We start from the raw sequence: 14,093 nt of genomic DNA on the forward strand, positions 1-14,093 counted from the left end.
ATATCCCCATCTTTTCATTATCTCACATTTTTTTCTTTTCCCTTATTACCCTTCCCCTACCCATCTCACCTTCCCTACACCTTTAGCTCCTTTCTTCCCATTTCCCAATGTCTGTAATCTTATTAGGATCTTATGTATTATTGCAGATTATTCACACCAGAGAAACTATTCGGTATTTACACATGTGTGAATTATTTATTTCGCTTAGGAGTATATCTTCAATATGTATCCATTTTGCTATGAATGAATCTATTTTCTCATTCTTTATGGCTGAGTAATATTCCATTTTATAGAAAAAACCACATCTTCTTTATCCAGTTTCCAACGGATGGGCAAATCTTATTTCTTATCTATAAGGCAAACTGCAAATTCATGTAGTTTTCATATAGATCAGAGTGGGAGTTCCATGTGGCTCCACTGAAGAAAAACGACCACATTTCTTATTTTTAACATCCCTCATGCCACTGGGACTCAAGGATTCTAAAGTGACTACCACAGAAATTAACTTTCATAAGCAATAATTAATGTTCTCCATATTTGCCTTTGATTAAGGTTTATATAACTTTTGCTTATTGAGCTTTCATATTAATTATATATATATTATCATTATATATTATGGATAGCAATATATTACATATAATATATTAATGTATTATAAAGATTAACTATATATTAAAGAAAGGGAAAGCTAATATATATTATGGCAGGTTATGAAACTTAAAGGTGGATAAATGCATGAGTTCCTTCAAGATTTTTTTATAAAGAAAAACAAAACAAAACAAGACAAAAACCCAAAACAAATGAAGAAATTCGATTCCTGCCTAACAATTTTTTCAGCAACAATAAGTTAGCTGGGAATTTAGTCAGTGGTTCCACCTCCTGCCTTGCAAGCCGAAGGACCCAAGTTTGATCCCTGGTACAAAAACCAAACCAAAACAAAACAAAAAACAAACAAAGAAGAAAACCAGTAAAAACGCTGGGCATGGTGGTGCAAGCCTGTAATCCCAGCACTCGGGATGCTTAGGCAGGAGGATCACTGTGAGTTCGAGCCTGGGCTACATAGGGAGTTCCATGTCAATCTCAACAACATAGTGAGACCCTGTCTCAAACAACAACAACAACAGCAAACCCCCCAAAACAAAAAACAAACTAAAACAATAAGTTAGAAGATAAAATTCCCTCAACCCCCTCTGTCTTCTGTAGATTGGTAGCTCATTTTGTTTACCATAAAGGATATTTTCAATAGTCGAGTTGAAGAATTAGAACAGAGGTGATGAACTGATGGCACATATGTTATTTGTTTTTCTTTTAAGACATAAGATGTTAATGTTTGGGTTGTTTTTTTCTGAACTAAAACCTCAGTGTTTAGGTTCAATCATGGTGCTGGCACTTTGGGCTAACTAAGTTGATTTGGTATTGCAGTTTGGGCAAAAGACCACACATCCCCTCTAATAAGGCAACTGCAGACTCTCTTTCAGGATGTGCAGCCACATGTGGTGATTTCTGAAGTTGTGCCTTGCAGTAACACTGTCTTTCCTGTGCACCTTCAAACCCATCTGAAGAAACTGTCTTGTTTTGAGCACAGAGGGCTTTTCCTCCTACAGGTAGCACATAGTTTAAAGAAAGCTGAACAGTTGAAGGTCAGGTCCATTCTTGCTCTGAATCTCTAGCATCAGAGAGTGACCGAAATCTCCTTATCATCAGCCTACTCCCGCTCATTGGTCTCAAGTGCAACTGCATTTTTGTTTTTCTTTTTGGGTACTGGGTGTTGAACTCAGGACCTTGCACTTGCGAGGCCGGTGCGGTGAGACTGAGCTAAATCCATGGCCCCTAGTGCAACTACATTTTGAGAATAGGCTTTCTTTGGAGATTGCTTGTTAATCTTTCTCCACTTTGCTTACAGAAAGTATATGTTATTCATCCCTTACTCACTTTCTTTCATTTTTAACCTTGGGAATATCTTTACATCTGTATAGGAAACATTGCCAAACACATTAATTTATTTTAATTAAAAGGAGAGGTTTGAGGTTCTATTGCTTATGGTTATAGTATGACACATTTTGTCTTAAAAATATTATGGAATAGGTGCAGAAAGGTGGTCTATCAGTGAGGGATGATGAGACAATTTGTCATTTATTTGGAAAAAATAAATTAGCTCCTATCTTATGTCCTGTACATATCAGAAACATTGGGATATACTATATGATGTAGAATGAAAATGATGTAATTGAAATCTCACTATGTGCCAATTGTCTGTTGCTTGGGATTCTTAATATCACCCAAGCTGACAAAAATAAAACAAAAAACAACAACAACAACAAAAACCATCATTAGGACAGAGATGGCTGCTCTGCTGAGAAAAAGAGAGATAGGGAACATTTTAAGCCCCAGTGTGAACTTGAGAGGCACAGATAGCAATCTTCATTACATGTCCTTGGGCCAGCTTGGCTCCATCAAGAAGAGACCCAGGACCTACAGTCTCACTATCTGCATTAAAGGGAGGATCTGGATGTGTCTGTTGAAGCAAACATTAGGCTCACTTTGGATACTGAAGCAAAATAGTGACAACCACAGTGCACAAAGATCAGTTCCAGATGAAGGAAAGCAGGAAAATGTCTTTAAGACCTCTGGGAGATCTTAAAAATGAGACTAAAAAGTCCATGAAATCAGCAATACAATTATACATTGTGTATATTAAATATTTAAATTTCTGAAAAACACACTTGATCTTAGCCAAGCGGTCAAGAAGTGTTAAAATTTCTATGCAGGGGCCGGGGATTTAGCTCAGCGGTTCGGTGGCCTGCCTTGCAAGCGCAAAGACCCGAGTTCAATCCCCGGTTCAAAAAAAAAAAAGAAAAATTCTATACAATAAAATGCCCATACTTAAAGACCCTTAATGAGACATCCATTGGCTAGCTTAACCAAAAGTCTTCCCCAAAACACCTACTAATGTGAGATAAAATACTATGTGATTTGCTAAGATGGCAAGAAATTAATGAGCATTCTAAAGAAGCCAAGAAACGAAACAAGACCAAACAAAGGCAAGTTAAAACTCAGCTGCCAGAGAAACAGCACTAAACAGGAGGTTCTCTAGAAGTCATTCACTGTACCTTGTTCGAAAAGGGGACTGGTGTTTGTAGCTGCATAGGGAGGAGGACACAGAGTTGTGAAGGCTCCTGTGCACAGATGGGAAGCTGAAGGACCACACAACCAGTGCAAGGACAGTGCAAGGAGGGGAGAAGCCTGCTCTAAGGGAAGGACCCAGGGGAAAGTTGCCTGTGTCCACATACTGGATATGGGATAATTGGAAAGAGCAGAAGAATGAAGTCCAAGGATGTACCGTTTACATTCATGTGAGCTGAGTAGATCTGTACGGTGCCAGTTTAACCATTCTGCTGAAAATAATTGAAAGTCATTTTAAATACAACAAACTATTTATAAAGGCATCAAAGACTTCATAAGGTAATAAAGAATAAACAGATCAAACTGTGTGAGTGTAAGAGGCCAGAGAAGTGAGTAGAATCCTAAAACTGTTTGTACTCCAGATAGCTTAGTATTGGAGTTTGGTTTGTATTTGTTTGGTTTTGGTACTGGGTGTTGAACCTGAACCTTTTCAATGAGTTCTAACCCCAGCCCTATTTTTATCCGTTATTTTGTGACAGGGTCTTCCTATGGTCACTTAGTGGCCCAGGTTGGGCTTGAACTTGACGACCACCTGCCTCAGTCTTCCAGAGTGCTGAGATTATAGGCATGCACGGGTGCCCTGTTTTTAACGTTCTCATGGGTTCTGGGGAAACTGCAGGCAGACCATGTCACGTCAGAGATGAAGACTGGAGAGTTGGCTAATGTAGCAGTGGAAATCCAGGTCAGCCCCTCACACCCTCCATCTCAAGTTTCACACCACTCACAGGTGGCTGCTAATCAATTTAGGGCATTGTTGCAGAGCATAAAAGACAGAACCTCTCCCAGAGTTTTAAGCACTTGCACGCACTTTTTAATTCAATAAAGTATTGATGTCCAAAATATAAATATCTCTTCATAACAGGTGATAATCAAATTTTATAAATAGACAAAAGATTTTAATAGGTATTTCATGAGACATGATATACAAATTCCAAATAGGGATATGCTTTTTGATATCACAGGTCATTAAGATAATGAAAGCTAAAACCATAATCAGCTAAAATCATAATCATATGGCTTCACCTCTATTAAAATAAGGCAGGGGTGGTAAGGAAAACAATACCATGTTCTTACAAGGCTGCAGTTAATAGAATTTAAATTTTAACTCTAGAAGTGCAAAGTGACACATGCACTTTCTTTGGAAAAATAGTCGGAAACTTTCTTACAAAGTTAAACCACACGGTTACCTTATAAACTAGGAATCTCCATCTTAACTACAAGAGTGAGATGAAAATATAGATTTGTACAAAAAACATGTAAAGTATTTATAGTGATTTTATTCATAATTCAAGACTATCACTGTATAAAGTGAAACACTATTCAGCAATAAAATGAGTGAACTACTGATATAACTTGCATACCAACTCAGCTCTAGGACCTCAGAGGACAATGTTTTTAAATGACAAAATGAAAATCCACCTCGCTAGAAGCAAGTTAGCCTTCTTAAGACTTTGGGGTTTTATGTGCCTCTTGTACTTAAATCCTTTCCTAGATTTGGAATTTGTTCTGCAGTGATTTCAGTGATTATATTTTTATATAACTTTTCAGTCATCTTCTAGTTTTTAAAATTCTTATAATTCTGAGGTTTTCTTTTGTCATTTGGCTTGCACGGTATTTTTTTCATTTTAGGATAACATTGTAAGATCTATTACGTTCAACTTCTTTTCCAAATCTAGGGAAAGAATTCAATAGCCATGACCAGAAAAGAGCCTCCCCATGACAAAACATAATCAAAATTTCAGAAATTCAACCAAAGGAAAGAGCACTAAAAGGTGTTAGAAAACACTAGCAACTAACCTCTACGGCTACCCTATGAGGGTAACTGGATTTCTCAGCACAATTCTCAAAGGGCAGGAGAGACGGGTGAAAGATTTTAAGCCTTAAAAAAAATTGTCAATTTAGACTTCCATATCATGCAAAATTACCCTTGAAAATTGATGGAGAAATAAAGGCTTTTCATGGCAAATAAATCCTAAGGAGATATGTGATCACTAAACCAACACTGGAAAAACATTTAAGAGAACCCTAAACAGAGATGGGATGGCCAGGAGCACCAAAAGGCCAAAAGAAAAGTGTGTACCTAACTGGGAGCCCAGTGGGACAAAAAGAAAGAAATAAAGGAATTAGTGGAAAAATAATACAATGTCAATTTTCAGGAAATACCTTTAATAATAATAATTCATAATTTAATAATAATTCATAATTTAATAATAATTCATAATTTTAATGGTCTTAATACCCCAATCAAAAGACACAGAATGGCAGATTTTGTCTAAAGATAAAATGTAACCATACATTTCCTGCAGGAGACACACCTCATGCAAAGTAAGAACCTGAAAAATAATCCCATTCACAATAGGCTCCAAAATTTAAATAGCTAGGTATTAATCTAACCTAAAAAGTGAAAGAACTATAATAGAAACTATAGTACTCCATTAAAAAAAAGATTGAAAAAGACAATAGAAAATGGAAAGACAGTCCCTGTTCCTTGATAGGCAGAATCAGTATTTTCAAAATGGACCTATTACCAAAAATTATAGATTTGATTCAATAGATATATAGATTTAATCCAGTCCCAATCAAAATACCAGCATTCTTCACTGAACTAGGAAAAAAGTCGTAAAATTTATATGGAACCAGAAGAGACCCAGAATAAAAAAGCAATCTTGGACAGCAAGAGTAAAGTGGGAAGCTCACAATCCTAGATTTCGAGCTATATTACAAAACTACAGTGATAAAAACAGTATTTTACTGACACACAAACAGACTTATGGACCCATGGAAGAGAACTGAGAATGCAGGAAGAGTCCCAAGCACATTCAGCCGTTTGATCTTCAACAAAGAGGCCAAGAGTATTTGTTGGAGTAAAGTTAGCTTCTTTTTAAATGTTGCTGGGAAATCTGGTCATCCATAGGCAGAACAATGAATATAGGACCGTATCTCTCATTCTGTACTAAAATCAAATCAAAATTGTCAAAGACCTGGATATAAAGACAGAAACCCTTAATTTGCTGGAAGACAAAATAAGTAAAATTCTTGAAGACACAGACACAAAGTCTTTCAGAACCCCTACTGAAAAATAAGTAAAACGATCAACAAATAGGATCATATCAAGCTAAAAAGCTCTGCATAGCAAAGCAAATAAACAATAGAGTGAAGAGACAATCTTCAGAATTAGAAACTATTTTGCCAGCTACTCCATAGAGGTCTAATATCTAGAACATATAAAGAATTCCAAAATATTGGATCTTAAAGCAAAACACCCAATCAAAAAATGGGAAATTAAAACGAACAATGGATGCATGAAAAGAATGTTCAGCACCTAAATGCATTACAGAAATGCAAATCAAAACAACTCTAAGATTGTATCTTACTCCAGAAGGTTATCATCGAGAACTCAAAAGCAACAAATTTTGGTGAGGTTGTGGGGGTTGGGGAGACCTTTCTTCATTGTTGGTGGGAATGTAAACTAGTATAACCATTATGGAAATCAGTATGGAGATTCATCAAAAAACTAAAGATAGAAATTGTACCTCTTCTGGGTGTCTTCTTGAAAGAGCTAAAGACACCATATTGCATAGTGATAATGGATAACCATGTTATAGCAGCATAATTCATAGTACTTAAAATAGAGGAGCAGCCCATAGGCCCATCAAAAAGATGACTAAAGATAAAGTGGTTTATATAAGCAAGGGAGCACTATACAGCAAGAAATAAGAGTAAACTTTAATCATTTGCAGGAAAGTGTATGCACATTGAGACCATAATGCTAAGCGAAGTGTAACAGATTTAGTATGTTGTATCACGTTTTCTCTGATGACAAACCCAAAGTGTAGGTAATTTAAAGAGCACATTGAAAGAAAGATGACAAGAAATAGAGAAGTAGTCTTTGTATAGATGGGAAGGGACTTGGGATTGGGAAGAGAGAAGAGGAAGAGGAGGAGAGGAGAAGTAAAAGAGGGATCAAGATGTAATATGTCTATGTATCAGCACCCATGATTAATATAGTCATTATGCGTTATTACAAATATGTGCTAATAGACATTACTGTACAATGGTTAAAAAATATTTTATTAAGTCTGGTGTAAAAGCAAACTAAAACCAAAACCAAAAATCCCATTATTTGGCCACCGTGAAAGAGGAAACCTGACCCCTGCAGATGTTATGTATATTCCTGTTTACCATCCCGATTTCCAAACATAGGAGGGGAGGAGGATATAAACGAAGGCTTTAGCAGCTCTAAGAAGTCTCTTCAGCCTCTCACACCAAAGGCCCAGAGAAGTTTTATGGATTGTATTGTCTCTCAAAGAATGAGAGATCATTTAGAATCATCACATATTAAAAAAAGCTCTTTTAAATTCCAATTGCTTCTTTTAGTCCTATCCAAGATACTAATTCCACGATTACCTCTCAAAGCCTCCTTTCCACAGTGGTGCTCAAAATCAACTGCTGAGCTGCAATAGTACAGGAGAGTGCAGAGTGTGTTTGTTTTTGTTTTTTTGTTTTTTTGAGACAGGGTCTCACTATGTAGTTCAGACTGCTCTGGAACTCACTGTGTAGCCCAGGCTGGTCTCGAACTCACAGTGATCCTCCTGCCTCAGCCTCCCGAGTGCTGGGATTACAGGCGTGTGCCACCATGCCTGGCTGTGTGTTTGTTTCTTAAATTCAAGTGCTTTTAAAAAACCCTCCTTTCTTCTCCATGGTACAGAATGAGGGTTCTTAAACCATACTGTGCATCAGAATCACCTGCACAGCTTGTGACTGGACAAAGGGCTGCATCTGCTCATTGTGGGTGAGACCAGCAGATGTCCATTCCTGACAAGTGTCCAGGAGACACTGATGCTTCTGGCCCACTATCCCACTTGAGGAAACCTTGGCCATTACTTCTCCTTTTTGTTTCACTGGGACTTGACCTGCTTAAGGCTTATTATACCATGCTAAATTGCCTCTTCATCCCAATTATGTGAGTTGTATGGTGCACTGAGCAGCAATTAAGATCCCTTAGATCAACCTTCATAATGATTTTGCTAACTGCCCAACTGAGCTATTTAGAACTCCCTGAGCATATCAACAGACTTTTTATACTTTAAATTGAGATGTTTTTGATGTAGAGGATTGAATGCTCCAAAAGCAATTTTTATCAGTCATTTTATCTGTCATCATAGCACCTCAAGAAGTAAGCATCTGTGAGCACTAGAATATTTCAGTGTGAATCCTAAATTTAAAATAACCAATAACACAAATGAACCTTCTTTGATCACATCAAAACTCTTCTTTTTGTTTATTGTTTATCATTATTTCTGGGAAAGGCTAATCAAGTTTATATTTTTGGCTCTGGTCTCACTCCCAGTTTGAACATCTTCGGTTCCTAGCTACTTTTTCAGCAGTGGAAATGCATTTGATCTACAGCAGCCCGTCTCTTGCTCTTTTGATTAACCTCAGCCTGGGACTAGAGTTGACTGGGCTCTGTGAATCCTTGGTGCCCACAGGTCAAAATGAAGTCACAAATTACCTAGGGAGACCTGGTAATTCTTCATCTTGGATGCTTTCCTTCTCAAACATAAATTTAGAGAACTCTTATCCAGTGGAAGATTCTATGCTTCTATACCTTAGCCTGTTTACTCTATTGAGCTTTGGAAATGTACGGCAGTTGTCCAAAATATCTGGATGTATAAATGTGTATTACTGCAGGAAGGCATTTCCATAGAGGTTGCACAGTGGCAATTGAATTAATTGCAAATCTAGTGATGAAATTCTCAGAAGGATCAAAATAGCTGCAGAACAGCAGTGACCTTGTGGAAGCCCAATAATCTCTTCATTCATTTTCTTGTGCATTAGAAATTGTGCTTATAAGGGCTTTTAAAAAAGCTTATTGGTAAAATATATTGAGGAGAGGAGAGTTGGGGCTTTTCATGAAATACCATGGCGTGCTGGGTGTTACACTGGTGACGGGCCCTTACTCCTCACTGTCCCCCCTCGGGGTGGGTACTAATATTTCTCCTTGGCTTGGCTTTGGTTTCACCAAAAGGTGACTGTGAGACAAGCTTCTGAACAGAAGGGGTTTATTTGGGAGGGAGACGAGTGCCGTTGAGGGGTGGGGAAGTGGGATTGGAAGGAAAGCAGTTAGCGCAGTGTGAGATCTCAACTAGCTCACACTGTGGACAACTGAACTCTGCAAAGTGGGACTTGAGGAAACCACCAGAGAAAAGAGGGACGAGGAGTATTTATGCAACATCTCTCATAAGTCATGCTTAAGAGCTGTTCCACAGGGCGCTGACACTTAGCATGCCACATGAATGAAAATTCATGCTCCAAGTTCAAGAGCAAGTTTTTAGGCAGGTGCAGGCAGCTGGGGTGCAGCTCAAAGTGGGGGCTCCCAGAGTGGAACCTAGCCCTGACCAATGACAAGAGCAAGAGATTCTCTAAAAATGAGCAATAAATGTGGTCTTAATGTTCTGTGTTAAAGCCAAGTGCTCATGATTAGCTGAAATTCACATTGTGTAGCAGCCCTGTGTTTCCTGGTACTTCACTGATTTTGGAAGCTCCTTTTCATGTGATGATCTAAGTGTGGAAGGAAAGTAAGGGATATCAAGCAAAGAGCAAAGACATCTCTTTGTGGAAGAATGAACCTTCGTTAGAATTGAACTAAGAGTAGTTTCATGTAAGTACTGCTTAAGTCTTTAAGTTTTGGCTCATTCCTCAGCTTTTTCACTGTGATGAACACCTGATCATCTCCAGCTCTTTCCCTAACCCCCACTTTTTGTGGCTTAGGTATTCTTTGGCAGAGTTGCAAATGAAATCTCAGTCTCAGCATGTAATGTTTGCTCACTTGATGCAAGTGACAGAGAGCTAAATATGAACTTTGGTAAAAGCCTATTAATAATTGACAAATAACAGAATTATCAGGGAGTAGAGGGATGCACATGAAACAAAAGCCCAAAGCACCTAAGTTTGCAATAATCTGTAAAAATGCTCCCCCGGCTAGTTTGTATCAATGACTATGAACAACATGCTAAATCAGCCCTTCAAAAGTCTGTCTATGACTACTACAGGTCAGGGGCAAATGATCAGGAAACCTTGGCTGATAATATTGCAGCATTTTCCAGGTAAGAAAATATATTATTAAAATTGTATGTATTAATATACGAAGTCATTGCATCAAAATAAGATCCAGGTTTGTGCTGAGAGGGGTGGAGAGGGGAAAATTCCTAAAGAATGTATGAAGTCTTAGGTTCTCACATTGTTTAGAAATATTGCATGCCTTGGAGTCTTGAAATATTGACCATAAAAGTAAACCCTATATTTCATCGTATCTAGCCAATGCATAAGAAGAGTTATAAATTCTAACGACTTCTGTTCTTGTTCTCTGACAGTGGGTGCTCATACTGACCATGTAGGAAAGTGTTAGTGAAAGATAGTCATCTTATATGAGTGAACCACATAGGATTACTGCCTCCAACATCCCCACCCCGTTGGCTTTCTGTGCTATCATTCATTTTGATTACTGCTGTCTAAACTTTCCCTTTAGATTTCAATTTGTCTATGAAGCTTCAATCTTTCACCTTGGCTGTTTCATCCTTCTTGCCAAGTGCTTCATCTCTCCATCCCTAATTAGTTTTCCCTTAACTTTCATATTTCAAGACACAAGATGGTGAATGCCATGGGTTGATGTTTTCTGTTTGTAATAAAACTAGGAAGCAAAATAACTTTAAAGGATATTTTTCTCTCAGTAGATAAAACAATGGTTATTTGTTGGAGTCAGTAGGAGGGCGTTCTGTACACTGCACCCTTTTAGCTTCCTATGTTTTTCATTGTACCCCTTGGTAAAGGCAATGAGTATTGGAGCTACTCATTGATGATGATAAAGTAAAGAAACAAAAGACACAAGATATCCAGGGAGAGAATTTGCTTTTCTTTTGATTTTTTTCTTTAATCTGGAGCAAAATTTCTCAACATCACTTTCTATATATAAATTAGGAGAAATTAAATCACTGTAACAAAGGTGGCCCTTGTTTCACTCCTCAGTCAGCGGAGGAGCTGGAGAAGAACGATGTCCAACTCCTGTCATTATAACTATCACCCTTGACTCAGGTGCTCCCTGGAACCCAATACATGCAACAAATGCCAGAGGTCAAGGGAGGGGAAGTTGATTAAGAATGCAGGGGCCTGGAATTAGGCAGGATCTTTTCCAATTATTGTTTAATATTTGGGCCCCATCAAAGTTTTCTTCCCTTAGGAGATGCAACTTCTGAGGCTCACATCAGCTCTACTTACTGGGTAATGTGATGTGTGCCTGAGTGATATCCTGATCCAAATCAGCCACGGTAACGGCAAACATTGCAGGCCCTTGACAGATATGGGTTTGGTGACTCAGCATTGCTCCTAGTGATCATCTCTTCCATTTTTATTCAGCTTCCTTCAGCCTTTAGCTTCTTCACTTGGTTCTAGAGAATTAATTAACTTATGCTTATAGCAGCCTCCATGGCTGAGATTCTCGACTTCCTATAAGCTTAGAACCAAGCAATGAGCCAGAGGGGGAAAGTTCCCACCTTCAGGAGCTTACATTCCAGAGGATCTTTAGTGTCCTTAGTGCTGTTGGATTGAATCAATGTACTTAGAGGAAGACTCAGAGAAAGAGCAGAAGCTTGCAAAAGAGCAGATGGACCACCTTTGCAACCCTAGAAATTCTAGAAATTTAGTGATATACAGAAGGCTAGTGACATCCAAGTTTTGATCCAGGAAAGTGTCTGAGTCTACTGTGAATTAGATGACATTCCGGTGAATATAGTATTACCATTTTACATATGGACTGTGTACTTTAGGGACAAAACACAGTCAATCATAATTAGTTTGCAATGTTACCTTTCCCATGAGACATTATCAGTTTTTCTTCAGTTCTAAGGAAAAAGAAGTTATTACTCAGCTCCAGAGAACTGTTGATGCTTCTTTTATTATCAAGTACTTGAGTTTAATTGCATCAAATAGGACTGGTTATCTACCTAGAATCTCAGTTCCTCTTTTACTGTGTGACTTACTGGGAGGCCTTGACTCCTCGCCTGCTATCATCCTTGCCTTGCAGCTGGTCCCATGGAGCTTAGAATGGTTTTCTGCCAGGGTTGTGCCTTTGGGTTGACAGCATGAGGGAGATCATTCTGAATTTTTTTTCATTCTGATTCACAGAAACACTGCAAAACAACCAAACCTCAGATAACTCATTGTGACATAGGTCAGGGTATTTCAAAGACACTTATGAAATGGATACACCTCTCCCTCCCACAAGTACAACAAAAGGTCATTCTCAGTGACAGCTTTTATCTCTCTGTACTCAGATCTGATGACCACATTTTAGAGTTCTGGAGATATCGGCCACTTATGTGACACAGAGTTTGCTTGAAGACATTAGCTTGAAGACTTGGGATTCTAATATGGTTATGACAAAAATTACAAAAGGACAAATAAATGGAGCCACTGTGAAGAATAAAATTTCCTACTGCAAATATGGAAAGAACAGGGCAAATGTTAGCTTGTCACATTTTTCATGGCCTGACCTGATTGAAATTAATTTAAAAAAGAAAAGTACATTGACTCTTTTGCACATTAATTCACAGTAGGTTTCTTAACCATGGTCTGAACATATTTAGTAGCTTTTTTGAAAATTATTATTGATGGAAAATAATTCTACAACTTGGGTACTTAGAAGCTCTCATAACTTCAGAAATGGAGCTTCTTCTCTTTCCCATTGCAATACTTACTGACCCTGACAACCGTGTGGTTTTCTTTTTAATAACTGGTGAGTAAAAGTGACATTATCTCCACTTCAGTAGTTGGGAAACAATACAAACTTACCATTTGCATTGCCAGTATTCTTGGTATAGGCATGCACTACAAAATCTATCAGTTAATGTGTTTGCAAAGTAATCTTTGCAGCATGTTTTAAATGTTTCTAGTAGAAAATTAAGGTGAAGAAGTTGGAATGCAGGGTGGTGTGGTAGTATTGCAGGACTTACAAAACTTGAATTCATGTGGTCAGTTGGTGTAATCCATAACCCTGTATCTTAAAGTGCTGATTCCTAAGTATCTTCAAAGAACTTCTTGAGTAGCTACATACCTCTTGATTTTTTGATAAGTTAAATTTGAGGCCCTTGTTAGAAGTGAAGGCGGCCCCAAAGTCTTCTTAGAGCATTGATATTTTTACCCTGTTTCCTTTCTTCAGATATCCTATTTTTTCTCCTTTGTGAACAGGTTGATCATTCAATGGGCTCATCTGTTTTAGCTATCTTTATAGCCCTTTTCCCAAGTGCAGGTTTCACTGAAGCACGGTGTAAGTTTATAGTGAAGCAGTATTCGGCGTATGATTGTGGGAAGGTCATTTAACTTAAGGTACAGTAGGGTAGGATTTGGAAAGCTTTTGGAACTGTCTATTGTCATTGCTATTTGAAAAATTAAAAAAAAATGTGGAAGACTCTTTAGAGGGCATACATTCCCCCACTCCACTGGCTTTGTCTAGTTTTGCCCAGGAATTACATTTTGTGCATTGGTGGAACAGTCTCTGTAATACGCTCAGACCAGAAAATAGTCTTCATGGGGAAACAGGATCCCATGGTCATTGAGGGTACTGCTCCACCAAGTGGGTAAACAAAGCTGCCTGGAGCAAGGAGGATGGAGCCTGGCTTTATAAATGGGGACATGCCCTTTAAAAAGCTCACTTTTGCTACACACACACACACACACACACACACTCACACACACACACACAACACAGCTGATGCCCTGAAGCTTTGTGTGTTCCCTTCCTAAAAGCTTTCATTGTTGCTCCAACCCTAAGTAAATATGAACGCCTTCCAAGGTTGGAGTGCCAATGGCTAATATTAAAACCTTTCTCATTTTGAGAACATACTCAGAGATGATTG

At 38.2% G+C, this 14,093-nt stretch overlaps 1 protein-coding gene across 1 annotated transcript in view; it reads left to right on the top strand.

Annotated features, from left to right (window-relative positions):
• The first annotated feature begins 10,101 nt into the window (after positions 1 to 10,101).
• The window catches only part of Hao1 (hydroxyacid oxidase 1), a 53,711-nt gene continuing 49,719 nt past the window's right edge, over positions 10,102 to 14,093 (top strand). Inside the window, exon 1 of the mRNA XM_010638004.1 lies at positions 10,102 to 10,289. Coding sequence (XP_010636306.1) covers positions 10,153 to 10,289 — 137 coding nt within the window. The 5' untranslated portion in view covers positions 10,102 to 10,152. The remainder of the gene's footprint in view (positions 10,290 to 14,093) is intronic.

The sequence above is a fragment of the Fukomys damarensis genome, unplaced genomic scaffold, assembly GCF_012274545.1.
Source record: "Fukomys damarensis isolate Sample0158 unplaced genomic scaffold, DMR_v1.0_HiC HiC_scaffold_7, whole genome shotgun sequence".
NCBI lineage: Eukaryota > Metazoa > Chordata > Mammalia > Rodentia > Bathyergidae > Fukomys > Fukomys damarensis.